Source organism: Pongo abelii, chromosome 20, assembly GCF_028885655.2.
Source record: "Pongo abelii isolate AG06213 chromosome 20, NHGRI_mPonAbe1-v2.0_pri, whole genome shotgun sequence".
Classification (NCBI taxonomy): Eukaryota; Metazoa; Chordata; class Mammalia; order Primates; family Hominidae; genus Pongo; species Pongo abelii.
Genome location: NC_072005.2, coordinates 54,585,902 through 54,613,566, shown reverse-complemented (window position 1 = coordinate 54,613,566; position 27,665 = coordinate 54,585,902). Strand labels below are relative to the sequence as shown.

The following is a 27,665-nucleotide window of genomic DNA, read 5'->3' as shown; positions in this document are numbered from 1 at the left end:
TCGTCTCTACCAAAAATACAAAAATTAGCCAGGCATAGTAGTGCATGCCTGTAATCCCAGCTACTCAGGAGGCTGAGGTGGGAGAATTGCTTGAACCCAGGAAAGGCGGAGGTTGCAGCGAGCTGAGATCGAACAACTGTACTCCAGCCTGGGTGACAGAATGAGACCCTGTCTCAAAACAAGCAAAAACAGAAATCAGATCATACCCTTCCTTACGTAAAGTTTCTACTCCCCAAGGCTTCTCACTGCCCTTAGTAGTGAGAAGGTCAGTCCAGCCCTGACCTTGGCCTCATGCCCAGAATCCTCCCCTCATCTACTCCCTCACCTCAGCTCCTTGCCCTTCAACCACACTGGCCTTCTTGCTGTTCCTCCAGTAAACCAACACCACACCTTCCTCAGGCCCTTTGCACACTCTGTTCTCTTCACCTGAAGGCTCTGCTTCCGGAAGTCCACCTGGCTAGCTCTTTCACCTCCTGCAGGGCTCTGCACAAATGTCACCTCCTCCAAGAAGCCCACCCTGAACACCCTGGTGAAAATATCCCAGCCCAGCCGCTCTCTAGCTCACCATCACTTTCTGAAAAGATCTTGATTTTTCTGTTTGCATGTTTATTGTTCACTTCCCACCTCTAGACCTAGGAATTGGGTCTATTTGTTCACTGCCTAGTGTAGGGTAGAGGATAAGAAAAATGCACACGGAAGGACTGAGTAAATGCAGGACGGGGAGAAAGTTACTGTGCTCAGACTTGTTGTATTCGTGGGCTGTACTTTGGGGCCTGAACTCAACTTTTTTTGTTTTGTTTTCTTTTTAAGACGGAGTCTCTCTCTGTTGCCCAGGCTGGAGTGCAATGACACAGTCTCGGCTCACTGTAACCTCCGCCTCCTGCATTCAAGCGATCCTCCTGCCTCAGCCTCCCAAGCAGCTGAGATTACAGGCGCCCGCCACCACACCCAGCTACTTTTTGTATTTTAAGTAGAGACAAGGTTTCACCATGTTGGCCAGGCTGTTCTTGAACTCCTGACCTCAAATGATCTGCCCGTCTCGGCCTCCCAAAGTGCTGAGATTACAGGAGCCTGTCACCGCACCCAGCCTAATTTTTGTATTTTAAGTAGAGATGGGGTTTCACTTTGTTGGCCAGGTGGTCTCCAACTCCTGACCTGAAGTGATCTGCCCGCCTCCACCTCCCAAAGTGCTGGGATTATAGGCGTGAGCTACCGCGCCTGGCCTCTGAATTTAACTTCATCCCTATGATTTGGGAAAGGGATGTAAAAAGATAAACACAATCTAAGCATTGATTCCAGTGAGTTCAGGTCTAATGATAATGATAATATCAACAAACACCTATAGTGCACCGGGCACTGTTCTAAATAAATAAATAAATGTTCTGAATGGATTAACTAATTTAATTCTTTTTTTTTTTTTTTGAGACGGAGTCTCGCTCTGTCGCCAGGCTGGAGTGCAGTGGCATGATCTCTGCTCACTGCAACCTCCGACTCCCGGGTTCAAGCGATTCTCCTGCCTCAGCCTCCCAAGTATCTGGGACTACAGGCGCGTGCCACCACGCCCAGCTAATTTTTGTATTTTTTGTAGAGACGAGTTTTCACCATGTTGGCCAGGATGGTCTCGATCTCCTGACCTTGTGATCCGCCTGCCTTGGCCTCTGAAAGTGCTGGGATTACAGGCATGAGCCACCGTGCCCGGCTTACTAGTATAATTCTTGTAATGATCTTATGATCATTACAGTGGGGATACTCTTGTTATCCTCATTTTACAGAGGAGGAAACAGAGGTTCAGAGAGGCTGAGTAACTTGCCCAAGGTCACAAAGCCAAGAAGGGGAAGAGCAAAGATTTGAGCCCCGTCAGTCTCACCCCAGAATCCAGAACTACTGCATCCCAGAAAATATCCCAAGGAGCCTACTCCTGGGAGGAGTCCACTTCCACCCTCGATGACCTCCGCCCTCCAAGCTGACCCACCCAGGGCTGACCTCTAGAACTAAATGAATGAACCTGGACCCGTTGCCATCTCTGAGCATCCTCAGGTCCCCAGCAGCCCCACCCCCACCCCCACCCCCGGCCCGAGTCTGCGCTGACCCTGCCTTGAGCTGAGTGAGCGCTTCCTCTACGCGGGGCTGGTTGTAGCGCACCATGTAGCTGTGCATGTCGGGATAGTTGCTGCGGATGTTCTTCTCCGTGGAGCCATTGGGCACGGTCCCAAACTTCAGGGGCGGGTACTGCTCCTGGGGCCTCTGGAACTGGGGCAGAATGGGGAGTGATTAGGGCACCCTCCGCAGGGACATCCCTGACACAAATCACCCATTCTGAGACACACCCGCTATCTGGCAGACACCCCAGTCCTAGGAGTGTTCAATATTTCTCAACACTCGCTCACTACATTAAGGAATGATTTTCCACTCCCCCCGAGCACACACAGTTGCAGACACGTAAACCAAAAGTTCACGAGAAGCCTCCCTGAGGCCCCTGATGTGCCAGGAGTTAAGTCTTCACTTACTGAATCGCGGGAGGTCCTGGGGGCAGAGGCTGGCATGGCAGGAGCTGGGGGCTGTTGCTATTTACCAATCCGTTCAGAAATAGTTCACTTTTTTTTTTTTAAACGGAGTCTTGCTCTTGTTGCCCAGGCTGGAGTGCAATGGCACAATGTCAGCTCACTGCAACCTCTGCCTCCCAGGTTCAACTGATTCTCCTGCCTCAGCCTCCCGAGTAGCTGGGATTACAGGCACACACCACCATGCCCAGCCAATTTTGTATTTTTAGTAGAGACGGGGTTTCTCCATGTTGGTCAGGCTGGTCTCGAACTACCAACCTCAGGTGATCCGCCCGCCTTGGCCTCCCAAAGTGCTGGGATTACAGGCATGAGCCACCATGCCCAGCCAACTAAAACAAGTTTTGTAAAACCAAACTTACACATAAGATGCAGGCAACTATTCTATTCTACTCCTTTCCGTTAAAAAATGCTTATTGCAACCCATCAAACTGATTTCTCAAGCCTCTAATAGGTCATGACACCCAGCTAATTAATCACTTTAGTCTCAGAGTATGCTCTGCAAACCACCAGTCCCTCAACAAACGGTGATTGCAGTGAGGTGTGTACAGGAATGGAGGGAGTGAGCATTTAGAGTGATTCGACAGAATCCTTTTTCGTCTGTTGAATCTAATAAATAAAAATGTTAGTTTGGCTTTTTTTTGAGGCAGAGTCTCCCTCTGTCACCCAGGCTAGGAATCGGGTCTATTTGTGGCATAATCATGGCTTACTGTAACCTCTGCCTCCGGGTTCAAGCGATTCTCCTGCCTCAGCCTCCCGAGTAGCTGGAATTACAGGCACCCACCACCACGTCTGGCTAATTTTTGTATTTTTAGTAGAGACGAGGTTTCACTGTGTTGGCCAGGCTGGTCTCGAACTCCTCACCTCAGGTGATCCACCCACCTCGGCCTCCCAAAGTGCTGGGATTACAGGCGTGAGCCACTGTTCCTGGCCAGGTTTGACTTTTGTCTGTCTTGGTTTTAGATCTTATTTTACTTTTCTAATAATTCATTTCCGTTGAATTTTACAAAAGCATTGTCTGCAATGGACTAGAAGTTTTTTTTTTTTTTTTTTTTTGAGACGGAGTCTCACTCTGTCACGCTGGCTGGAGTGCAGTGGGGTGATCTTGGTTCACTGCAAGCTCCGCCTCCTGGATTCACGCCATTCTCCTGCCTCAGCCTCCCGAGTAGCTGGGACTACAGGTGCCCGTCACCACGCCCGGCTAATTTTTTGTACTTTTAGAAGAGACGGGGTTTCACCGTGTTAGCCAGGATGGTCTCGATCTCCTAACCTCGTGATCCGCCTGCCTTGGCCTCCCAAAGTGCTGGGATTACAGGCGTGAGCCACCGCGCCCAGCCTTAGAAGTTTCAAAAATTAATCCTTCCTCACAGTTTGAGAGAAGCACTCGTTCTAGAATATCCCACTTGGCACAACTGCCCCTAGAACATTCAGGGACACCCTCTTCCCTAGGAATATTTTAAATAGCTCATCGTGAAACGTGTTCTTTCTCCATCCACAACATTCCATTCTACCATTCTGGAATTTTCCTTGGGAAGAGACCCCCTTCCCGCCCTCCCCCCACCCCCCATCCCCCTCACCCCCGCCCCCCGCAAGAGGCCCCTCTAATCTACCACATGACAAGCTCTGTGACCTCCAGCCCCAGCTCCAGCCCAGCCCTGGGCCCACACACACCTTGCGGTCACTGAGCCCGGACACAGTATCCACGTACTCCTCCTGGATCATGAAGGCGGCCAGGTTGGCTGTGTAGCTGGCGAGGAAGATGACGGCGAAGAAGGCCCACACCAGCACCATGATTTTGCTGGTGGTTCCCCGGGGGTTCTCCACGGGCACCGAATTATTGAACACCAGGGCCCAGAGCAGCCAGATGGATTTCCCAATGGTGAAGGTTGAGCCGCCAGGGCCTGCAGGGGGCCAGGACGCGGACATAGACCCCAGATCCCTTCTCAATAAGGGAGGGGGGTGGGAAAAAGAACTACAATTCCCAGTGGCCCTCAAGACATCTGGCACCTCCCGAGAGGCCCTAGCTTGACCCCCACCCCCACCCCCCCAGGGGCTGCTGGGAAATGTAGTTCTCTGTCTCTGTGGTTCGGGATCACCGAGGCGGGGGATGGAGGAAGGGGGACTCACGCTTGCCCGTGGCCAGGCTGCGGTTATAGCCAACAGGACTGAGGTACTCGAAGATGAAAACAGTGACGGCGACCACAGTGAGGCACATGACGAACATCATCACCCACACGGCGGGGCTGTAGGGCTCTGGGGACAAGGGAGTGCATGGTTATGGCTCAGCCAAGCAAAAGACTCAGGGATCAGGCTGGGGCGGTGCCTCACACCTGTACTCCCAGAACTTTGGGAGGCTGAGGCAGGAGGATCACTTGACGCCTGGAGTTCAAGACCAGCCTGGCCTTGAACTCCCTGTCTCTACAAAAAAAAAAAAAAGGAAGAAAAAAGAAAAGAAAAAAAACCTAGGGTACTACCAGCAGGGAACAAGGTGCAGCCCAGATCTGACCCCATCCTATTCTGGCCCTATCTCTGCTTCTCCATCTCCATGATAGTCTTATGGCCCACCCAGACCTCTAGGAGGCAGCCATTCTCAAAGAGAGCCGTCGCAGGCATTTCTGTGGTTTCAGCCACCAAATAGAAACTGTCTCCTAAATGTTTCCTGAGTCACAGGCCCAAGCTTCCACCTACTCCAGCCATCCCCCCAGGCCATTCATCATGTCCCATGCTGAGCCCAGACCAGCTCCCACGCTCCTCATGATGGGAGCCCCACCATCCACCCAGTCACAGGCCCAAACCTCATTTGCCGTCCTCCCTCCCTCCCTCTCCCTCGCTGGCCACAGCCTGTCAGTCTCCAGCCCCACGCTCCTGCCCCTGATACTACTTGGGCCTCTCCTCTCCATTCTCATGGCCAACAGGGCTCAGGCCTCATCTCCTCCCACCAACCATTTCCCCAGCCTCCTGAGCTCCCGTCTGTCCCCTACAGCCTATCCCCCACACAGCGCAGAGAGGACCTGGCCCCTCCCCTGCTTACAGCCCTCCCCAGGCTCCCTAGCACCCCCAGGACAAAGTCCCTGCCACTCAGCCTTGTCACACTCTCCTTTCTGGCCTGATCACTCTCTCAAGCACCCATGCTTTACTCAAAACTCACAGGTGGCTGGGTGTGGTGGTTCACGCCTGTAATCCCAGCACTTTGGGAGGCCGAGGTGGGAGGATCACCTAAGGTCAGGAGTTCAAGACCAGCCTGGCCAACATGGTGAAACCCCTTCTCTACTAAAAATACAAAATTAGCTGGGCGTCATGGTGGGCGCCTGTAGTCCCAGCTACTCAGTAGGCTGAGGCAGGAGAATTGCTTGAACCCAGGAGGTGGAGGTTGCAGTGAGCTGAGATCGTGCCACTGCACTCCAGCCTGAGTGACAGAGCAAGACTCTGTCTCAAAAAATAAATAAATAAATAACTCACAGGCGCCTGAATCAGCGACACCGTCTCTTTCTTGTCCCCTAGGTGTCCCTGCTAGAGTTAACACCCTGCCCTGTCCATTAGCCAACCTCCCATTCATGTGTCCCCTCCTCACATTCGATAACCGTGTTTAGCCCCTGGGAGCTCACCAACAATAAACCCAAATCACCATTTCATTGAGATTAGGACCAGGTGATTCAACTTCCCAGGGCCAAGTGTGAGCTGTCAGACTGCCCCCGTCACGGCAAGGTCAGCACCCTGGACTGTCACTGCGGCAGCTGGGGACACGCCTGTCACCTCTGCTGGGCAACTTGGTGGGGCATAAATAGGACCTTGTCACTCCTCTGCAGTGTGCTGCCTGCAAGCAGGGGCCCCACGTGGTGCTTCTCAGTGTGAGGGGAGGCCACAGGAGACACCGTTGGGCGAAATAAACAGAAAACAAAACACAAAGGAAGGGATGGCTCTTCTTCCAGCCCCTCCCCTCTCCCAGGAGTTTGCTCACACTTCAGAGAGCAAGTGGGAACTGACAAGCACTGTTGCCCTTGGCCGATATACGCTTCTCCAGCTCAGCAATGGTCCCTCTACCCAATCCATCTCAAAGCCACCAGCCCATCTGGTGGGCAGCTCCCTAACCACACCCTGCGTCTGTCTGCTGTCACCTTCCTATTGCACACCCCCACTCTGTCTCTGGCATAAACCTTGCAGTAGCATCCCTGCCAGCCACTTGCTTCCACAGAGTGGGATTTTTTTCTTTTTTCTTTTTTGGAGATAGGGTCTGGCTCTGTCATCCAGGCTGGAGTGCAGTGGTGCCATCTTGGCTCACTGCAACCTCTGCCTCCTGGGTTCAAGCCATCGTTACACCTCAGCCTCCAGAGTAGCTGGGATTACACAGAGCTGGATATTTTAAAAACCTAAATCTGATTATATATCCCCACACCATCTTCTGTAGTTAAAACCCTTGTCGGGTGCAGTGGCTCACGCCTGTAATTCCAGCATTTTGGGAGGCTGAGGTGGGCAGATCACCTGAGGTCAGGAGTTTGAGATTAGCCTGGCCACCATGGTGAAACCTTGTTTCTACTAAAAATACAAAAATTGGCCAGGCGTGGTGGTGCGTGCCTGTGATACCAGTTACTTGGGAGGCTGAGGCAGGAGAATCGCTTAAACCTGGGAGGCAGGTTGAGGTTGCAGTGAGCCGAGATGGCGCCACTGCATTCCAGCCTGGGCGACAGAGTGAGACTCTGTCTAAAAAAAAAAAAAAAGAGAGAGAAGTAGAAGTTTATCTTCTGCCTCCTTCACAAGGCTGAGAGAGATCCTAGAGGACAGGGATTTGTGTCTTCCTCATTTGCCACTGTGTTCCCAATGTGGAGCCCACTGCCTGGCACATAGTAGATGCTCAGTAAACACTGATGGTGACTTAAGTGCTTACGAGGTATTGGTACCATGCTAATTTGTTCTCTTCATCTCATACCTAGGTACAGGAAAACACTTGGGTTTTGTGGGGCCTGAAGCTTGCACAATTTGGAGGGCTCTCTTTGAGAAAAAATAATTCAACCTTATGAATACAAAACCAGGTGCAGGGCTTGGAAGCTGCAGTGCAAGAGAAGGCTCCTGAGCTCAAGCTTCTTTAGCCTCTTGATAAAATGTCTTCTGGGTAGGGAAATTATTTCTTCCATCTTGTAGATTAGGAAACTGAGGCTCAGAAATGATGTCACTTCACTGAAGTTGCACTGCGGGTTCAGTACCGATGATACCGGGAATCCAGGCTTTCTGATCCCAGGGCCCACACGGTTGGGGGCGGCTACTTTGCCTAGGGCTAGCTCCCTGTCTCAGGGCCCCAGATTACCGAGGAAGGCCGAGGGGGACACCGTGCCATTGCTGCGTGCCACCATGACGCTGATGCCGGTCTCCACGAAGGGGACGGAGAAGTCCACGATCTCGGAGCGCTCCTCGTTGATGGTGAGGGAGCCGATGGCCATGTCTGCGCGCTGGTAGAACACCTGGGGTGGGGGCGATGAGGAGTGGGCGGGGGAACCCGGCTCAAGCGGACAGACTGACACGGACGGCGAGCAGAGACGGGCCCCGGGAGCGGACCAGTGACAGGGTGAGGGAAGGGGCCAAGAGGGATTGCAAGGTGGGTGAGGAGGGGGACGAAGAGTGGGGCAGGGAAGGGCGGAGGTGAGAGATGGGAACAAGATTGGGAATTGGTAGCCCGCGTCCTACCCCGCTGCTCCCAGCAAGACCTCAAGGCCTTGGTCCAGATCTTCCCAGCCCCACCCTCTTCCCCTAGATTCCCACCCTCCTGGCCCCTCTTCCTCTGCCCCAAAGTCCCTCCTCCCAGCCCCGCCCCCTTCCCCTAGGAGTCCCACCCTCCTAGCCCCGCCTCCACTGCCCCAAAGTCCCTCCTCCCAGCCCTGCCCCCTTCCCCTAGGAGTCCCACCCTCCTAGCCAAGCCTCCTCTGCCCCAAAGTCCTTCCTCCCAGCCCCGCCCCCTTCCCCTAGGAGGCTCACCCTCCTAGCCCCACCTCCACTGCCCCAAGTCACTCCTCCCAGCCCCGCCTCCTCCCCTAGGAGTCCCACCCTCCTAGTACCGCCCCCAGCACCCCAAGTCCCTCCTCCCAGTCGTCCCCTTTAGGAGTCCCACCCTCCTGGCCCCGCCTCCTCTCCTCCAAAGTCCCTCCTCCAAACCCCGCCCCAGACACCTCCTGACCCCGCCCCCTGTTCCAAGGCCTGTCCCTCCCGCGACCCCGCCCCAGGCCCCAATCAGGTGTTTCCTCAATTTGGCCGCGCCCCTACCCCAGGGTGCCGACCTCTTTTTTTTTATTATTATTTTTTGAGACTGAGTCTCACTCTGTGCCCAAGCTGGAGTGCAGTGGCGCAATCTCCGCTTACTGCAACCTCCGCCTCCCGGGTTCAAGCAATTCTCCTGCCTCAGCCTCCCGAGTAGCTGGGATTACAGGCGCCCGCCACCACGCACAGCTAATTTTTTGCATTTTAGTAGACACGGGGTTTCACCGTGTTGCCCAAGCTGGTCTCGAACCCCTGAACTCAGGCAGTTCGCCCACCTTGGCTTCCCAAAGTGCTGGGATTACAGGCGTGAGCCACCACGCCCGGCGGTGCCTGCCTCTCGACTCCGCCCAGAAGATTCCCCGCCTCCCATCCGCCCCCTCACCTCCCCGATCATTCCGTTCCAGACGCCATCGATCTTCTTTCCGTGCTTGCCATTGGTGACCAGGTAGAGGTCGTAGCTGAAGCCGATGGTATGCGCCAGCCGCTTCAGAATGTCGATGCAGAAACCCTTGCAGCAGCGCTTTTCCGGGCGGGGGGCATCCGGTGGAGGGCTGCGGGCAGTGACCAGGCTTGGGGAGTTTGGGGACCCCCTCCTTAGACTCTCCCATGAAGAGAGGATATGGAGGAAGGGATAGGCGGCAGCTAAAACTATGGTTAGCGCTTTCGGGGGAAACTCAGGCTCAAAGAATTTTGAGGTTTGCCTAAGGTCACCAAGCTGGAGGGCTTTGTGGGTCCTGGGTCCCAAGGGAGGTGGGGGCTGGGGGCCCGGACTACTGGGCTTCACGGGAGGAGGGTTTTGGAGCCAGAACTCCTGGATCCCGAGCTGTCACCTGTGGGTTCGGTTGAGCTGGCTCCGGCAGGGGACGGAGTCTCGGATGCAGGTGCCGCTGATGGGGTCTGCAGGCTCCACGATGACAAACGGCCTTTCCTCCAGCGTGGCCACCGTGAGGTGCTGCGTGTCGTCCACTGGCTGCAGGAAGCGACCATAGCGGGACCACAGCGGGTACTTGAGGCGGAGCGTCTGCTGCTCCCAGCTGCCCACCTTGGCCAAAGGGAAAGAGAGTCAGGCTTCCTGGGGAGACTTCCCGGTGTATCCTGGCCTCCACGATCCTCTTCCCTCAGACCTAGGTGTGTGGGCAGCAGCTTCCTCCAAGACCCAGGAGCCCCTCCCACCTTCAGATCCCAGGACCCAGGAGTCCAGGCTCCTCGTCCCCTCCTCCCTCTTAGTCCACGACCTCAGGCTCACCCTCTGCCAGGATGCAGGGGTCCACACCCTCTGCCATGCCCGAGGTCTGGGCTACGACTCACCACCTCCCACGTCCTGTCTCTGGTGAGGGAGATGACCACCAGGGAGGGGTTCACTAGGAAGCCGTCCTCATTAAAGGAGTAATCCCGGTTATCCCACGTGATGTTCATGAAGTACCTGCCCAGGAGGAGGGAAAGGGGACATGCTGGGGCCTGGGCTGGACCTTGGCAGTAGAAGGCAGAGAAAGTCCCCTTTCTGCAGACCAGCCCCAGCCCCCAGCTGGAATCTCTCTTCTTTTACCTCCAAGGTCTCAAAAACGCAAATATACCCCTTCCCTGCTCAGCACCCTCCCCTTGGCTGCCCAGTGCCCCCCAGGATAAGGTTCCAGACTCTCTTTCAGCTTGGTGTTGAGGCCCTAGAGTCCCCTTTTCTTTCTTTCTTTAAGTAGAGATGGGGTTTCACTATTTTTCTTTTTTCTTTTTTTTTTTTCGAGACAGAGTCTTGCTCTGTCGCCCAGGCTGGAGTGCAGTGGTATGATCTTGGCTCCCTGCAACCTCCATTTCCTGGGTTCAAGTGATTCTCCTGCCTCAGCCTCCCAAGTAGCTGGGTTTATAGGCATGCACCACCATGCCTGGCTAATATTTTGTTTGTTTTTGTTTTTGTTTTGTTTTTTGAGACAGAGTCTCTCTCTGTCACCCAGGCTGGAGTGCAGTGGCGTGATCTTCGCTCACTGTAACCTCCGCCTCCTGGGTTCAAGCAATTCTCCTGCCTCAGCCTCCTGAGTAGCTGGGATTGCAGGTATGCACCACCATGTCCAGCTAATTTTTGTATTTTTAGTAGAGACAGGGTTTCACCATGTTGGCCAGACTGGTCTAGAACTCCTGACCTCAGCCTCAGTGATCCACCTGCCTCAGCCTCCCAAACTGTTGGGATTACAGGCATGAGTCACCATGCCCTCCTCTTTCTTTCTTTTTTTTTTTTTAATGCGTGGTTTTTTGTTTGTTTTTGTTTTTGTTTTTGTTTTTTGAGACAGAGTTTTACTCTTGTTGCCCAGGCTGGAGTGCAATGGTGTGGTCTCGGCTCACTGCAACCTCTGCCTCCCGGGTTCAAGCAATTCTCCTGCTTCAGCCTCCCAAGTAGCTGGGATTACAGGCGCCCACCACCATGCCCGGCTAATTTTTTGTATTTTTAGTACAGACAGGGTTTCACCATGTTGACCAGGGTGGTCTCAAACTCATGACCTCAGGTGATCCACCCGCCTCAGCCTCCCAAAGGGCTGGGATTACAAGCGTGAGCCACCGCGCCTGGCCTGGCCCGCCTCTTTCTTTTTCTTTCTTTCTTTTCTTTTTTTTAACTTTTTATGTATGTATGTATGTATGTATGCGATCTTGGCTCACTGCAAGCTCCACCTCCCAGGTTCACGCCATCCTCCTGCCTCAGCCTCACAAGTAACTGGGACTACAAGCGCCCACCACCACACCCAGCTAATTTTTTATATTTTTTTTAGTAGAGACGGGGTTTCACCGTGTTAGCCAGGATGGTCTTGATCTCCTGACCTTGTGATCTGCCTACCTCGGCCTCCCAAAGTGCTGGGATTACAGGCATGAGCCACCGCGCCCGGCCTCTTTTTTTTTTTTTTAAGTAGAAATAGGGTCTCACTATTTTTCCCAGGCTGGTCTTGAACTCCTGAGTTCAAGTGATCCTCCCACCTCAACCTCCCAACGTGGTGTGATTACAGGTGTGAATCACTGTGCCAGGCCCCTAGAGTCTGTTTTTGTTCTGGCTTTGCCTTCCTCTGAAGCCGCATCTCTGAGAGTTCCCACTCTCAAACTTCAAACTCTTTTCACCCCAAAATTCTTTTTTTTCTCTATCAACACTGGATGCAAGGTGTCTCCCAAACATGTCAAGTAATTTCTTATCTCTAGGACTTTGCAGATGCTGTTCTCTCTGCCTGAAAACCCTTATACCACCCGTTATCCTGACCAACTCTTCTTCTTATTTATTTATTTATTTATTTATTTATTTATTATTTATTGAGATGGAGTCTTAGTCTGTCACCCAGGCTGGAGTGCAATGGTGCAATCTCAGCTCGCTGGAACCTCCGCCTCCCAGGTCCAAGCGATTCTCCTGCGTCAGCCTCCTGAGTAGCTGGGATTACAGGCAAGCACCACCGCGCCCAGCTAATTTTGTATTTTTAGTAGAGACAGGGTTTCACCATGTTGGTCAGGCTGGTCTTGAACTCCTCACCTTGTGATCTGCCCACCTCGGCCTCCCAAAGTGCTAGGATTACAGGCGTGAGCCACCGTGCCCGGCCTATTATTATTATTATTATTATTATTGTTGTTGTTGTTGTTATTATTATTATTATTTTGAGACGGGGTCTCACTCTGTTACCCAGATTGGAGTGCAATGGCGTGATCTTGGCTCACTGCAAGCTCTGCCTCACAGGCTCAAGTGATCCTTCCACCTCAGCCTCCTGAGAAGCTGCTGGGACTTTAAATGAGCACCGCCACGCCCAACTAATTGTTGTATTTTTGGTAGAGACGAGGTTTCGCCATGTTCCAAACTCAGATGATCTACTTGCTTTGATCTCCCAAAGTGCTGGGATTACTGGCACAAGCCACTGTACCCGGCCTTGACCAACTCTATGTGTCTTAAAGACTGAGCTCAAATGTCTCTTCCTCTGATTAGAAGGGCCCAGGGCCGGGGATGGCAGGGGGTGTCCCTGGACTCCTCAATATCTTCACTATGCAACATCACCCTGTATACTCTGACTGCCTCTCATGTCATCCACCCAGTCACTGGACTAGACTCTCAGCTGCCTTCCTCCCTCCCCCTACCCAGCCTGTCGGTCCCCAGGTCTCCTTCTTCCTGGCCTGGGGCTCTCTCTGCCCTGTCTTCTTCTGTGCCTCCCCACAGCCCTCCTAGACCCTCACCCAGCCTCCTACCTGGCCTCCAGCCTCCAATCTCTCTACTCCAGTCTGTTCCCCACCAGGTCCCAGAGGCATCTTTCTATACCCAAAACTCACGCCACCCGTCTCCTGCTCATAACCCACCCCTGGCTCGCCAGTGCTGTGGAACAGATCCAGGCCTCTCAACCTGCATTGAAGGCAAAGGCCTGGTGCCACCCACCTCCTAGCCTTGTCACTCAGACTCCTTTTTTTTTTTTTTTTTTGAGTCAGAGTCTCACTCTGTTGCCCAGGCTGGAGTGCAGTGGCATGATCTCAGCTCACTGCAACCTCCGCCTCCAGGGTTCAAGCGGTTCTCCTGCCTCAGCCTCCCGAGTAGCTGGGATTACAGGCATGCACCACCATGCCCAGCTGATTGGTGTATTTTTAGTAGAGACAGGGTTTTGCCATGTCGGCCAGGATGGTCTCAATCTCTTGACCTCGTGATCCGCCCGCCTCGGCCTGCCAAAGTGCTGGGATTACAGGCATGAGCCACTGCGCCTGGCCTGTCACTCTGACTCCTAATTCAGTGGCCTTCGTCTGCTCGGAACTATTGTGGTCCCACCATCTGCCCAAGTTTCTCTCCCCTCTGGGTTTTTGCACATGCTCGTTTCCCCTGACGGGAATACTATTTCCAGCGAACTCCCTGCTACTCTCAGAATCAAGTCCAGGCCGGGCGCAGTGGTTCACGCCTGTAATTCCAGCACTTTGGGAGGCTGAGGGGGGTGGATCACTTGAGGTCAGCAGTTTTAGACCAGCCTGGCCAACATGGTGAAACCCCGTCTCTACTAAAAATACAAAAATTAGCCGGGCATGGTGGCGGGCACCTGTAATCCCAGATATTCAGGAGGCTGAGGCAGGAGAATCACTTAAACCCGGGAGGGAGGTTGAGGTTGCAGTGAGCCGAGATCGCGCCACTGCACTCCAGCCAGGGCAACAGAGCGAGACTCTGTCTCAAAAAAAAAAAAAAAAGAATCAAGTCCAAACCCCTGCCCCTGGCCTAAAGGCCCTTCACAAGCTGGGCCCTGCAACCCTCTCCATCCGCTACTCATACCTTCCTTCCCCTTTCCCACTATGTTCTAGCCACACCAGCACTGCAGGCTCCCAAACAGGTTTCCAAACAGGCAAGCTATGATTTGGATGTCTGTCCGCTCTGAAACTCATATTGAAATTTATGGCCGGGTGCAGTGGCTCAGGCCCGTAATCCCAGCACTTTGGGAGGCTGAGGTGGGTGGATCACCTGAGGTCAGGAGTTTGAGAGCAGCCTGGCCAACATGGTGAAACCCCATCTCTACAAAAATACAAAAATTAGCCAGGTGTGGTGGCAGGCATCTGTGGTCCCAGCTACTCAGGAGGCTGAGGCAGGAGAATCGCTTGAATCCTGGAGGTGGAGGCTGCAATGAGCCAAGATCACACCACTGCACTCCAGCCTGGGCAACAGAGTGAGACTTCATCTCAAAAAAAAAAAAAAAAAAAGGAAATTTAATTGCCATTGCCATTGTGATGGTATTGGGAATTAGGAGGTGGAACCTTTAAGAAGCATTTAGGTCATGTGGCCTCCAGTGCCCTCACGAATGGACTAATGCTGCGGTGGCAGGAGTGGGTTTGCTTGATCTTCCCCCACTCCTCTCTTTGCCTTTGCCATGTGATGCCTTCCATCATGTAATGATGCTGAAAGAGGACCCTCACCAGACGGTGACATCTTGATATTGGACTTCCCAGCCTCCAGAACCAAGAGCCAACAAATTTCTGTTCATTATAATTACCCAGCCTATGATATTCTGTCATAGCAACACAAAACAGACTAAGACAAGGCAGTTCCAGCCCCAGAGCCTTTGCACCTGCTGTTCCCTCTCCCTTCACTGAGATCTTCCTATACTTGGCTCCTTCGCTTTATCCATTGCTTTCTTTCTCTCTCTTTTTTTTTTTTTTTTTAAGACAGAGTCTTGCTCTGTCACTGAGGCTGGAGTGTGGTGGTGCGGTCTCGGCTCACTGCAACCTTCGCCTCCCAGCTTCAAGTGATTCTCCTGCCTCAGCCTCCCAATCAGCTAGGATTACAGGCGCCTGCCACCACGCCCGGCTATGTTTTGTAGTTTTTAGTAGAGACGGCGTTTCCCTGTGTTGGCCAGGCTGGTCTTGAACTCCTGACCTCAAGTGATCCGCCCACCTCAGCCTCCCAAAGCCCTGAGATTAATGGCGTGAGCCACCACACCTTGCCTACCTATTTCTTAAATTTTAATTTTTTAAATTATTTTAGAGACAGGGTCTCACTTTGTTGCACAGGCTGGACTGCAGTGAAGAGATCACAGTTCATTACAGCCTCGATCTCCAAGGCTCAAGTGATCCTCCCATGTCAGCCTCCCAAGTAGCTAGGACTACAGGCACACACTACCACGCCCAGATTTCTTTTCTTTTTTTTTTTTTTTGAGACGAAGTCTCCCTCTGTCGCCCAGGCTGGAGTGCAGTGGCTCCATCTCGGCTCACTGCAAGCTCCGCCTCCCGGGTTCACGCCATTCTCCTGCCTCAGCCTCCTAAGTAGCTGGGACTACAGGCGCCTGCCACCACGCCTGGCTAATTTTTTGTATTTTTAGTAGAGACAGGGTTTCACCCTGTTAGCCAGGATGGTCTTGATCTCCTGACCTTGTAATGCGCCCGCCTCGGCCTCCCAAAGTGCTGGGATTACAGGCGTGAGCCACCACGCCCGTCCAATGCCCAGCTAATTTTTAAATTTTTTGTGGAGATGGAGTTCTCACTATGTTACCCAGGCTGGCCTGGAACTCCTGGCCTCTAGCAATCCTCCTGCCTCAGCCTCCCGAAGTGCTGAGATTACAGGCATGAGCCACAGCCCGGCCTATCCATGTTTTTTAACCTCCAAATTTCACCTATTCAGAAAGGCCTTTCCTGACCACCCCACCTAGCATAGCCCCCTATGCATTTCTTATCACATTCCCCAGTTTGATTTTCATAGCAGAAGTTATTGCCTGCTTGATATTTCCTTTTCTTTACTTATTTGCTCATTGCGTTTCTCTTTTATTAGATTGTAAGCTCTGAGAGAGCAGGGACCTTATTTAACACTATATATACCCTGTGCTTAAAGCAATGCTTGGCACATAGTAGACTTTCAATAAACAGCGTTTCAATCAATAAATGAATCAATGAGCAATTCATCCCTCAGGTCACAGCTCAGATACCTTCTCCTAGAAACCTTCCTGACTCCACAGGCTTACTTGTGACTTGTGCAACCTGGTTTGGAAGGCAGACTGAGGCTAATACATTTCCTCTCTTGGAATGACATTTTGCTATGAGATCTGGAGGGATGAGTTGTGACCAGCAAGAGCTGAAGTTATGAGGGAGAAGAAATTCGGGGTAAAGAACTGAACAGCCCCTGGGAGAGGCAAGCCTGAGAAACAAAGAGAGAGAGAGAGAGAGAGAGGAAATGGACAGAGGGAGGGAGGGAGAAAGCATAGAATAAGAAGGACAGAACCAGCCGGGCTCAGTGGCTCACACCTGGAATCCCAGCACTTTGGGAGGCCGAGGCGGGCAGTTCATTTGAGGTTAGGAGTTCGAGACTGGCCTGACCCACATGGCGTCTCTACTAAAAATACAAAAAAATTAGCTGGGCATGGTGGCACGTGCCTGTAACCCCGGCTACTCAGGAGGCTGAGGCAGGAGAATCGCTTGAACTCGGGAGGTGGAGGTTGCAGTGAGCCCAGATCAAGCCATTGCACTCCAGCTGGGCGACAGAGTGAGACTCTGTCTCAAAAAAAAAAAAAAAAGAAAAAAAGAGAAAAAAGAAAGAAAGAAAAAGAAAAAGAAAAAAAGAAAGAACCAGAAAGAGCTGAAAGAGTAGCTGTCCCCAGGCTTAGCCTCAATTCCTGGCTTCTCATTCCTCTGTGTGTTTATTTTTCCAATAAACCCCCTTTTCCCTAAGGAAACTCCAATGAGACTCTGCTTCATGCATCCGAAAATCTCCTGGCTTAGCCAGTGCTCCTCCCCGTGCCCCCGCCATGCCCGCGTGACCTCCATTACTGCAAGCATCATGCTGCGTTGCCATTATCCCCGTCCCTGTCTGCCACTCTTACAAGACCCTGCGTTCTTTGAAGAATAAGTTCATGGTCTTATTCATCTATGTTCCCAGAGCCCAGCATGAGCCCTAGTTCCTAGCGGGTGCTCAGTAAGTATTTATGAAGAAGGGATGCTTTTCTCATCCTCTTTTTCGGGGATCCTGATTCCCAAGTCACCAGTTCTCAATTACCCTCTCTTAGGTCTTCTTCCCCACCCATCATCTCTTCCCAAATTCACCTCATCCTCGTTCAGGATTAAAGGTCTCTCTTTTCACTGTTCTGTGACCAAACTTATCAATTTTTCCACTCCCAGAGCTTCCTATTGTGGAGATGCTGTTTTCCAACAAACTCTGTTCTCCTCTTCTAAAATAATAGTGCATAAGTTGGGTACACACCTGTCCAGCTGGGACTGACATTTCCCAGCCTTTCTTGCAGTTGGCCTAGGCCATGTGCGGGAGTAATATTCAAAATATCTAGCAATCCGCGCTGCACAGGCGCTAGCCAATCAGAATGGACGTCTAGCCAGGAATGGACGTCTAGCCTATGGGAATGGACCTCTAGTCAATCAGAATAGACGTCTAGCTCATCAGAATAGACGTCTAGCTAATTCCAATAGACGTCTAGCCAATCAGAATGGACACCACTGTCAACAACCAGTAAGTCAGCCCTGACCATATGACTACCTTCTCAACAGTAAGGTATGAGGCGTGTCTTTTCTGCCTCACTTACTCAAAAGGCAAGTGCTTGCTGTCCACTTACTCTCTTTTCCCCTTCTCATGAGCTACAATTCAGACATCCCCACGACCCACTTCGACCATGCAGAGATGCCAGAGCAACAGCGGGGGAGAATCCTGGGTCCCTGAATGATCACATGGAGCAGCAGTCTCCTGATAACCAGGAATGCTCCTCTCTGGGTTGTTATGTGAGAGAGGAACAAACTTCGACCTCATCTGGGCCGCTGGATTGTCGGGTCTTTTTTGCTACTGAAGCTCAGTTTATAGTCTAGGTATTTAGACTAAATCTAAAATGCTCTCAATTATAAGATGTACCACAAAGAAAGACAAAAGTGCCGCCAATTAAGCCATGATAAGCCATCAATTATAAGAACATCTCGTTTTCAAAGACATTAAAATGTGAAAAATTATGCATCTTAGAGTCACGAAATATAGTAATACCCTCACTTTTTCTCAGGTGCTTTTTCCAAATTACTTGATTTAACCTCAGAAAAGAGACCCAATTGCACCCACTTTACAGAAAAGAAAACTGAGGCTCAAAGACCAGATGTGGCCCATTTGAGCCACTCATTCAGTGAATACTGCAGGTAATTAGGCTCTGGGAACCCTCCCACACCCCTCCCATTCCAGCCCCACTCACCTATGCAGACTCTCGCCGCGGTGCGTGCGGTTCTGGGCGCGACAGTCGTGGCCGAGCTCAGGAAGGAAACCATAATCACGCAGCAGGGCCTGGGCACCTCTGGCCACTACGGCCACGCCAGCTGCCACTCGCCGAGCCAGGTCATCCCGCCAGCCAGCCGAGCGCACTGCAAACAGCCCGGCAGGCAGGGGGGCGCCTCCTGGCAGGAGAGGGGGCTCACCAGGGGCCCCAGAGCCCCCGCCTCCAGCCAGCTGGGGCCCCACCATGAACCAGACGTAGCCAGATCCAGTGAGGCCAGCCTCCTCAGCTGCGCGGAACACGGGCTCGGCCTCCTCTCGGGCGCAGAAGAGCAGGCGGATCTGCGCGCTGACACTGCGGAGCTGGGCACTGAGCACCGCCTCGCCCGCCCCAGGGTCCAGCGTTAGCGCTCCGCGGTGCTCCCAGCCCACCAGACTGCCGTCAGTCAGCACCTCGATGTAGGACAGGAAGGCCCGGTGGCCAGGGGCACGCGTGGTCACGGCTACAAAGGACGTCCAGTCATACTCCTCCAGCACCTCAAAGATGACCTGAAGCTGTTGCTCGGTGGAGGAGCCCAGCTGCAGGAAGGTGGAGCCCTTCTCCTGCCAGGGACGGAGGAGGATGTCAGGCCTGCCGATGTGGGGACCTTATTTCTCAGCAATGAATAAGGGGACCACAGCTCCCAATATGGCAGACTGACTAGATAGGTTCACTAAACCCATCTCCTTTTCCTCCTGGGGCACAGGGCTAGATCTAGATTAGGTTTAGCCACGTGACTGAGTTATTCTAGACTCATCCATAAAACCTTACTTTTTTTTTTTTTTTTTTTTGAGACAGAATCTTGCTCTGTCGCCCAGGCTGGTGAGCAGCGGCATGATCTTGGCTCACTGCAACCTCCGCCTCCTGGGTTCAAGTGATTCTCCTGCCGCGCCCAGCCTAATAAAACCTTACTCTTGAAGCTTACTCTTTTCCCTGTCTGAGGGCAGATGCAGAGGCCCCAGAAGAGAACTCTGAAGTCCTCTGAAGGGGATTACAGAGCCACAAGAGGGTGAGAGCCTGAAACCCCGAGTCACCACATGGAGGAAAGCCACCTCCAATCAGGAACACCTGTTTGGATTTTTTTTTTTTTTTTTTTTTTTTTTGAGATGGAATTTCACTCTTGTTGCCCAGGCTGGAGTGCAATGGCACAATCTTGGCTCACTGCAACATCTGCCTCCCGGGTTCAAGCAGTTCTCCTGCCTCAGCCTCCCGAGTAGCTGGGACTACAGGCATGTGCCACCACGCCCTACTAATTTTTGTATTTCTGGTAGAGACGGGTTTTCTCCATGTTGGCTAGGCTGGTCTTGAACTCCTGACCTCAGATGATCCACCCGCTTCGGCCTCCCAAAGTGCTGGGATTACAGGCGTGAGCCACTGCGCCTGGCCTGGATTTTATATGAATGAGAAACAACCTCCTGTTGGGTGATCCACTGAGATTTGGGGGTTCATCTGTTCCGGCAGCTAACATCACTGTCATTAATACAACCAGCATCCGGTAAGGGAACTACAGCCCCCAGCAGCCACTGAGAGGGACTGGTTCCCTGAAGGCAGTGAGGAGACTACATCTCCCAGCATGCAATGATGCAATGAGGGTGCTGATGGTATTTCCCTACTGGAAGAAGCTTTGCAGAGTGTCCTTTCCCTTCTTTGGTTTTCCTCCTACCTGTCTGTCACCTCTTCCTCTGCCTCCTTTGCTGGTCCTTCTTCCTCAGCCAGAATTCTAAATGTAGGAGTGCCTTAGTGTTCTCTTCTCTCCCTGGTGATCTCAACCAGGCCCATGAGTTTAAATACTGTCTCCCATGCTATCCAATATGGTGGCTGTTAGCCACTCATAGCTATTCAAATTCAAATTAATTAAAATTAAATAAAATTTATCCTGAATCAAGGACCAGAGGAAAAAAATGTTAAATAGAATTTAAAAGTTAGTTTTCTGGTTGCACTAACCACATGTCAAGTACTCAACAGCCACATGTGGCTTGTGGCTTTCAAATCGGACAGAGCAGCTATAGAACAGCTTCATCTTTGCGGAAAGTTTTATTGAACAGTGCTGGATATGCTAATGGCTCCTGTCCTCATTCGCAAACTCTCATGTGAGCTCCAGACAAATCTATCCCCCAGCCTTTCTTTTCTTTTTTTTCTTTCTTTTTTTTTTTTTGAGACAGAGTCTTCCTCTGTTGCCCAGGCTGGAGTGCAATGGCACCATCTTCACTCACTGCAACCTCTGCCTCCTGGGTTCAAGCAAGTCTCCTGCCTCAGCCTCCTGAGTAGCTAGGATTACAGGCACATGCAATCACACCCAGCTAATTTTTTTATTTTTAGTAGAGACAGGGTTTCACCATGTTGGCCAGGCTGGTCTCGAACTTCTGAACTCAAGTGACCTGCCTGCCTCGGCTTCCCAAAGTGCTGGGATTACAGGTGTCAGCCACCGCGCCTGGCCCCTATCCTCCTTTTTATTCAATATCTCCTCTTGGATTTCCAAGAGGTGTCTCAAAATTAGCATGTCAAAAACAGATTGCTTGATCTTTCCCCTATCTCAAGCCTGTTGCCTATTCTCTCTCTCTCTCTCTCTCTCTCTCTCTCTCTCTCTCGTAAAGGAGTAAAGAATCTAAAGGAATAAAGAGCAGCTGCCTTTTTTTTCCTCTCTCTCTCATTCACCCTGATGCTCAGGCCCCAAACCTAAATCATGCTTTCCCTTTCTTTCCCTCACACATCCAGCCATCTCCAAGTCTTCTTAGCTCTACGTTCAAAGATAGCTCCAGTTGTCCACTCCTCACTGCCATCACTGTCACAGCTCTCATTGTCACCCTTTCTTGCCCAGCTATCTACAACTTTCCCAACCATCTCTGTTTTCTTTTCTCTCTTTCTTTTTCTTTCTTTTTTCTTTTCTTTCTTTCCTTCTTTCTTTTCTCTTTCTTTCTTTCCTTCCTTCCTTCCTTCCTTCCTTCCTTCTTTCTTTCTTTCTTTTCTTCTCTTTCTCTCTTTCTTTCGAGTTTTGCTCTGTTGTCCAGGCTGAAGTGCAGTGGCGAGATCTTGCCTCACTGCAACCTCCACCTCCTGAGTTCAAGCGATTCTCCTGCCTCAGCCTCCCAAGTAGCTAGGATTACATGCATGCACCACCATGCCCAGATCATTTTTGTATTTTTAGTAGAGGGAGGTTTCACCATGTTGGCCAGGCTGGTGTCAAACTCGTCACCTCAAGTGATCCACCTGCCTTGGCCTCCCAAAGTGGTGGGATTCTAGGCATGAGCCACTGCGCCCAGCCTATCTTTGTTTTCAATCTTGCATCTTCCAGTCTATTCTCCAAATAGCAGCCAGAGTGATTGTTTCAAAATATTAATTGGATCACATCCCTTCTCAGTTGAAAACCTTCCAGTGATTCTACCTCAGAATCAAAGCCAAAGTCCTCACTGTGGCCCCAAGGCCCTGCATGAACTGGCCCCTGTTGCTTCTCTGACCTCATCTCCTGCCACCCCAATCCCCCAATGGGCTCCAGCCACTCTCCCTTCTTGCTCTTCCTCAAATATATCAAGCTCCTTCCTGCTTCAAGGGCTTTGTCCTTTGTTGTTGCCTCTCCTGGGGACACTTTTCCCTAACTCCTCCATGCCAGATCTCCACCTGACACCTCCAGCTCAGGTGTCACCACCTCAGGGAGGCCTCCCCTGACTGCCATCTATTGAAATTCCATCCTCAGTCATTACAACATCCTGTGTTGATTTCCTCCAGGACAACCAGATTTTACTGTTACTGGTTTTGTCTGTCTCACCATTAAAATGCAAGCTCTATAAGGCAGGGACCTTGTCTCTCTCTCCTTTTTTTTCCCCCTCTAGAACTGTATTCCCCAGGAATTAAAACAGCCCTGGCACAGAATCAGCTCTCAATAAATCTTCCTGTAATGCAATGAGAACAGCAAGTGGGCTTTCTCCCTAGGCGCATAGGGGATACTGCAGTTGTCCTGAGGGAATGAGGTCTTTTTATTTATTGTTTTTTTTTGAGACCAGTCTCACTCTGTTCCCCCAGGCTGGAGTGCAGTGGCAAGATCTCGGCTCACTGCAATCTCGGCTCACTGCAACCTCCACCTCCCAGGTTCAAGCGATTCTCCTGCCTCAGCCTCCTGAGTAGCTGGGATTACAGGCACGCGCCACCACGCCCGGCTAATTTTCGTATTTTCAGTAGAGATGGGGTTTCTCCATGTTGGCCAGGCTGGCCTCAAACTCCTGACCTCAGGTGATCCGCCCGCCTCGGCCTCCCAAAGTGCTGGGATTACAGGCGTGAGCCACTGCACCTGGCCGGAAATGAGGTCTTATTGTAATGCAAGGAAAACCTCTTCCTTCAGCAGGTGGAGGTGTGCTGAGGGGACCACATTCCCAGCATTCAATGGGGCACAGATGGAGCTGTGAAGATCACTCTTTCTTCTATCCAGGGGCAGCACGGGGACTACATTTCCCAGAATGCTATGGGCGTACACCGAGCCGACCGCAGTGCCCAGCGGACAATGAAACAGAGCGGACCACACTTCTCAGCAGCAATGAAGGCACGAGGGATCACGTCTTTTGAGTATGCCTTGGAAGTGGCAGTTAAGAAATAAGTTCGCCTCCCAGGGCATCTACCTACAAATCTCTGAAAAGTACCATGCCAAAGAGAACAAGAAAGTTGGACAGAGGTCCTTCCCAGAACTCTCTGGACAGGAGAGAACTACGAGCCTCTGCATACAATAGTGATGCAGTCACACAGCCACAGGCTCGCACAGCAGGGAATGGGCAGATCGAATGAAGCTCCACCTCTGGGTTGCACTGGTCCCACCTCTGGGTTGCACTGGCCCCCACCTTTGTAGAGGCCCCGCCCCTTCTCATGCCCCACCTCCTAGCTGACCCATTCTCAATCCACAGAGCAGGCTTGGTCCAATTCTCTCCTTCTCTACCAGAGGTCCGAGCAGGCTTGGTCCAATTCTCTCCTTCTCTACCAGAGGTCCGCTACAACTGGCCCCTTCTGTGCCCTTGGGAGTCAGGTCTTTCTCCAGGCTCTGGCCAGCTCCAGCCTCTACCATCCCTTCCCAGCAGGCTCCTGGCTTTGATCTCTCATTGGCTGGGTCAGCCTCCACCATAAGCCTTCATCCTCCTCCCCATCCTCTGGACTCTCGCTTTCCACACCTCACAGCGGGGTATGCCCCTTCTCAAACCCTACTCTCAGGACCGGCTTCCTCCCTAGACCCACCCCTTTATTAGAATGCTTAGGCCTGCCCCTATCTGGCCCCGCCCCCCAACTGGCTAACCCCTCCCCCTTTTCTGACTCATTCCTTCCCTGACCGGCCTCGCCCCAAATCTCAATTCCTTGCTTCCTGGTTCTACCCCTTGCCTGTCCTCCTCTCTCTAATGACTCCTCCTCTTTTCCGACTCTTCCACTTAGAAGATGGCTCCTCCATCCCTGGCTGACTTCTAGACCCTATGCTCAACCGGCCGAACGCCTCCCCAAACTTTGTCCTTGGTACCTGATACCTCTGATACTTCCTGGCTGCCACCTGTCCATTAGACTTCGCCCCTTTCTTTCTGAACTCCATTCCTTTTCTTTTTCTTTTGGACAGAGTCTCACTGTGTCGCCCAGGCTGGACTGCAGTGGCACGATCTCGGCTCACCGCAGCCTCCGCCTCCCGGATTCAAGCAATTCTCCTGCCTCACCCTCCCGAGTAGCTGGGATTACAGGCGCCCGCCACAACGCCCGGCTAATTTTTGTATTTTTAGTAGAGACGGGGTTTCACCATGTTAGCCAGGCTGGCCTCAAACTCCTGTGACCTCAAGTGATCCGCCGGCCTCGGCCTTCCAAAGCGCTGGGATTACAGGCGTCAGCCACCGCACTCAGGCCCATTCCTTTTCAATTGACTTCTTCCTGTGCTGATCCTAGGTCCCACCCCTCCCTCAGATTTTGCCATTTGGGGCTAGTCCCTTTTCGTTCCCAGCCCCTAACCCTTCCCTCGACTCGCCTTTTCCACAGACCCTTACCTACAATGAATGGGCCCACGTCCTCCCTATACTCTGATTATCGAGGACTGGCCTCTTTCTGACCCTAAAGGCCCAGTTTACCCTATAGACCAGCCCCCTCCAAGTCAGACCCGCCTCTAACCTAGCCCTAAGCCCTGCCTGCCATCTGGGCCCACCTTGTCCCAGACGCGGACCCACAGGACAGTCCCTGCCCCCTCTAGGCCCCGCCCCCGCTGGCTGTCCCAGACCCGCCCCTCAGCGGCTGGCCCCGCCCCTCCTGTGGCCCCGCCCCGCCCCCGGTCGCGCGCACCTTGGGCGTGAGCACGAGCGCGGCGCCGCCGTGCACGGCCACGATGGGCAGCGAGGTCTGCGCCGACAGGAAGTCGAGGATGGGCGCGACGGCGGGCGCGCGCGAGTCGTCTTCGAAGACCACGCCGTGCACGCGCAACCCCGACAGCAGGTCGCAGAGCTGCAGCACGAGGCTGCGCGGGTCCGAGCCGTTGAGCACCAGCGCCACGGGCCGCACGTCTAGGCCCGGGCTGCGCACCGCCGCCGCCACGGCCGGACCCAGGCGTGCAGCCTCGGCCGCGTACGCGGGCCCCGAGAACACGAGCGCCACGTTGAGCGGCCGCGCCCCGCCGAGGCCGCCGCCGGGCCCACCGGCCCCGCCCGGCCCCGGCGCCTCCTCCGGGAACGGGCTGGCGCAGGCCAGCGCCAGCAGCAGCAGCATCTTAGCGGGGCCCCGAGGGCCGCGGGGGCCACCGGCGCCGCGCATCGCCTGCGGGCCCTGCCGGGCGGCCTCTGAGCGCCGGGACCGGGAGAGACGGGGAGGAGAGGGAGGCACAGACGGGAGACGCAGAGACAGGGAGACGAGATAAAGAGACGCACAGAGGAGGAGATGCAGCGAGGGACAGGCGCCGAGATGGGGAGGACAGGGAGCGGTCGGGGTGATGGAACAGAGGGAGAGACAGGAACGGAGGACGAGAGAGATGGAAGGGAGAGAGACAGAGAGAGGGAGAGACGGGCAGAGGGAGAGAGATGGAGGAGAGACAGGCAGAGAGGGAGAGACGGGCAGAGGGAGAGAGAAATGGAGGAGAGACAGACAGAGGAAGAGAGAGATGGAGGGGAGAGAGAGGGAGAGACAGAGGGAGAGAGAGATGGAGGAGAGACAAGCAGAGACAGAGGGAGAGAGAAATGGAGGAGAGACAGACAGACAGAGGAAGAGAGAGATGGAGGGGAGAGAGGGAGAGACAGAGGGAGAGAGAGATGGAGGAGAGACAAGCAGAGACAGAGGGAGAGACAGACACAGCAGAGGGAGGTGGAAGGGAGAGGTGGGGAAGAAACACCAGAGGAAGAGGTGAAACAGGGAGAGACGCAGAGATAGGGCGAGACAGAGATAGGAAGAAGTGGAGTATGGGATTGGGGGAGATGCAAAGACGAGGGTGGATAATGGGGTCAGGGGAAGATACAGAGGTAAGAGGGGAGAGAGAGGAAGATAGACGGACAAGGTGGGGATGGGGACACCCACAGAGATGGGATCAAGATAGGAGCAGAGAGGGATCCAGGGAGACGGGGAGGGAAGGAGCGGCAGGAAGAAGGAGAGAGACGGAAGAAGCAACAGAGACAGGGAGAAGACGGAGAGAGAGAGGACGGAGTGACAGAAACAGGAATGAGGAAGGCCGAGGGAGAGGATGATAGAGGCGGGAAGAGATAAGCGAGGCAAGAAAGTTGGACAGAGAAGAAGACAGCAAGGCAGGAAGAGGGAGACAGAGACCCCAAGGCCACCAAGAGACACGCGCACATAAAGGATGGGGAAACAGAATTGAGATTGAGGGAGGCAGGCAGAGCGGAGCGAAAACAGGAGGACAGAAATAGCGAAGCAAGGCCAAGATCGGGACCCCCACCAGGGAGGTGCCCAGTACAGACATGAAAGTAAGGCGGGGAAGGCGAGTGGCAGGAGGGAGCAGAAAAAAAGGGAGAGAAAAAATGAGAGAGGGAAAAGGGGTCAGGTGTGTGGGGAGAGAAAGAGAGAAATTAGTGGAGCACCCCAAGGAGAGAAAATCCCCACATGACCTTACCCCTCACCCTGACCACAACCCCTAACCCATTTTGTCCCCTTACTCCTGTCCCTGTCCCCTCATTCTCAAAGCAAGAGAGTCATGGCCCCAGCTGGGACGTGGGGTTGGGGGGCACAGCTGTGGAGAGCTGGGTGGGGCGGCGGGCGGGGGGGGGTCCCTGGCACCCAGCCCAGAGCAATTTGGTAAATTAGAGGAAATACAGCCTCTCTTCCTGTGCCCCCTGTTGAATACTAGCTGCCTGGGGTGGTTGGGCTGGGAGCCAGGCTCCTGGGTCCTGCCTGGGACTGAGGGAGGAGGACACTGGGAGTCTGGACTCCTGGTTCCCAAAGAAGGACTGGAGTCTGCACTAGGGGCTTCCTGAAGGGGTGAGGGTCCAGACAAGGAAGGGTTCTCTCCTGGCTGTCATGCTCCTGTCCGGTTGCCATGGTAGCGCAGGCCTCGTCCACCCCACAGACAGCCAGGGTGGGGGAAAGGCCCACCGCCCCTCCCCTGCCTCGAGGCCACAGCCTGTCCCCTCTGCCCACCACCTCACCTTCCCAGAGATCACAGGCCCCTGTCTCCCCAGGGAAGGGGGTGGGGGCTCCTAGTATGCCCATCCCTCCCGGATCCTGGCTCCTCTTCGCTCCTCCTTTCCATTGCCCTTCCCCAAGCAGCTGGCTCAATCAGCGCTCAGAATAACCCCCCCACTCCGCCCCAAAATAACCCACAGCTGTGGCCTGGCCCCCGCGGGGTTAACACTCGCGCTCCCCTCCATTCCCAGTGGCTGCTCACCCTCCAGCCCCTCCTCTGCCTCTCCCAGACCCATCCCTACCTAGCTTCTGCTCTTAGGGACCCCGCGTCCCGCTCCCTGCTGAGGCCCAGGAGGGCAGCCCCCAGCCCCACCCTTCTCACGGGGGCTGCATGCTCAGTTCCTTCCCACAGGGATTAGGGAGAGCAGCCTCCCCCACTGCAGGGACTGAGGAGGGGCATCCCCAGTCCTCCAGGACTCTGAAGGCCCAACCCCCAGAACCCACACCCTCAGAGATCACAGAGTCCAGCCTCTGGACAACCCCCCCACCCGCCTCCATCTCCACCTCCTCATGAGCCTCCGTTTCCACTTCCATCTGCATAGGGCTAAAGTCCCCG

The 27,665-nt window shown here is 53.4% G+C and overlaps 1 protein-coding gene across 6 annotated transcripts in view; it reads right to left on the bottom strand.

Moving 5' to 3' along the window:
- GRIN2D (glutamate ionotropic receptor NMDA type subunit 2D) overlaps nucleotides 1-27,665 on the bottom strand; it is a 56,291-nt gene that overhangs the window by 25,924 nt on the left and 2,702 nt on the right. For 4 of the 6 annotated variants that reach the window (XM_054540854.2, XM_054540855.2, XM_024236416.3 and 1 more), the window contains 9 exons: nucleotides 24,773-25,263; nucleotides 18,434-19,053; nucleotides 10,110-10,224; nucleotides 9,632-9,843; nucleotides 9,184-9,352; nucleotides 7,858-8,011; nucleotides 4,686-4,811; nucleotides 4,230-4,459; nucleotides 2,090-2,250 (listed from right to left, as the gene is read on the bottom strand). In XM_054540854.2, the coding sequence (XP_054396829.1) occupies nucleotides 2,090-2,250; nucleotides 4,230-4,459; nucleotides 4,686-4,811; nucleotides 7,858-8,011; nucleotides 9,184-9,352; nucleotides 9,632-9,843; nucleotides 10,110-10,224; nucleotides 18,434-19,053; nucleotides 24,773-25,237 (2,252 nt within the window). In that variant the 5' untranslated portion in view covers nucleotides 25,238-25,263. Of the gene's footprint in view, nucleotides 1-2,089; nucleotides 2,251-4,229; nucleotides 4,460-4,685; nucleotides 4,812-7,857; nucleotides 8,012-9,183; nucleotides 9,353-9,631; nucleotides 9,844-10,109; nucleotides 10,225-18,433; nucleotides 19,054-24,772; nucleotides 26,750-27,665 lie in introns of those variants that run through there. The other 2 variants (XR_010138638.1, XM_054540856.2) reach the window with 2 other exon arrangements.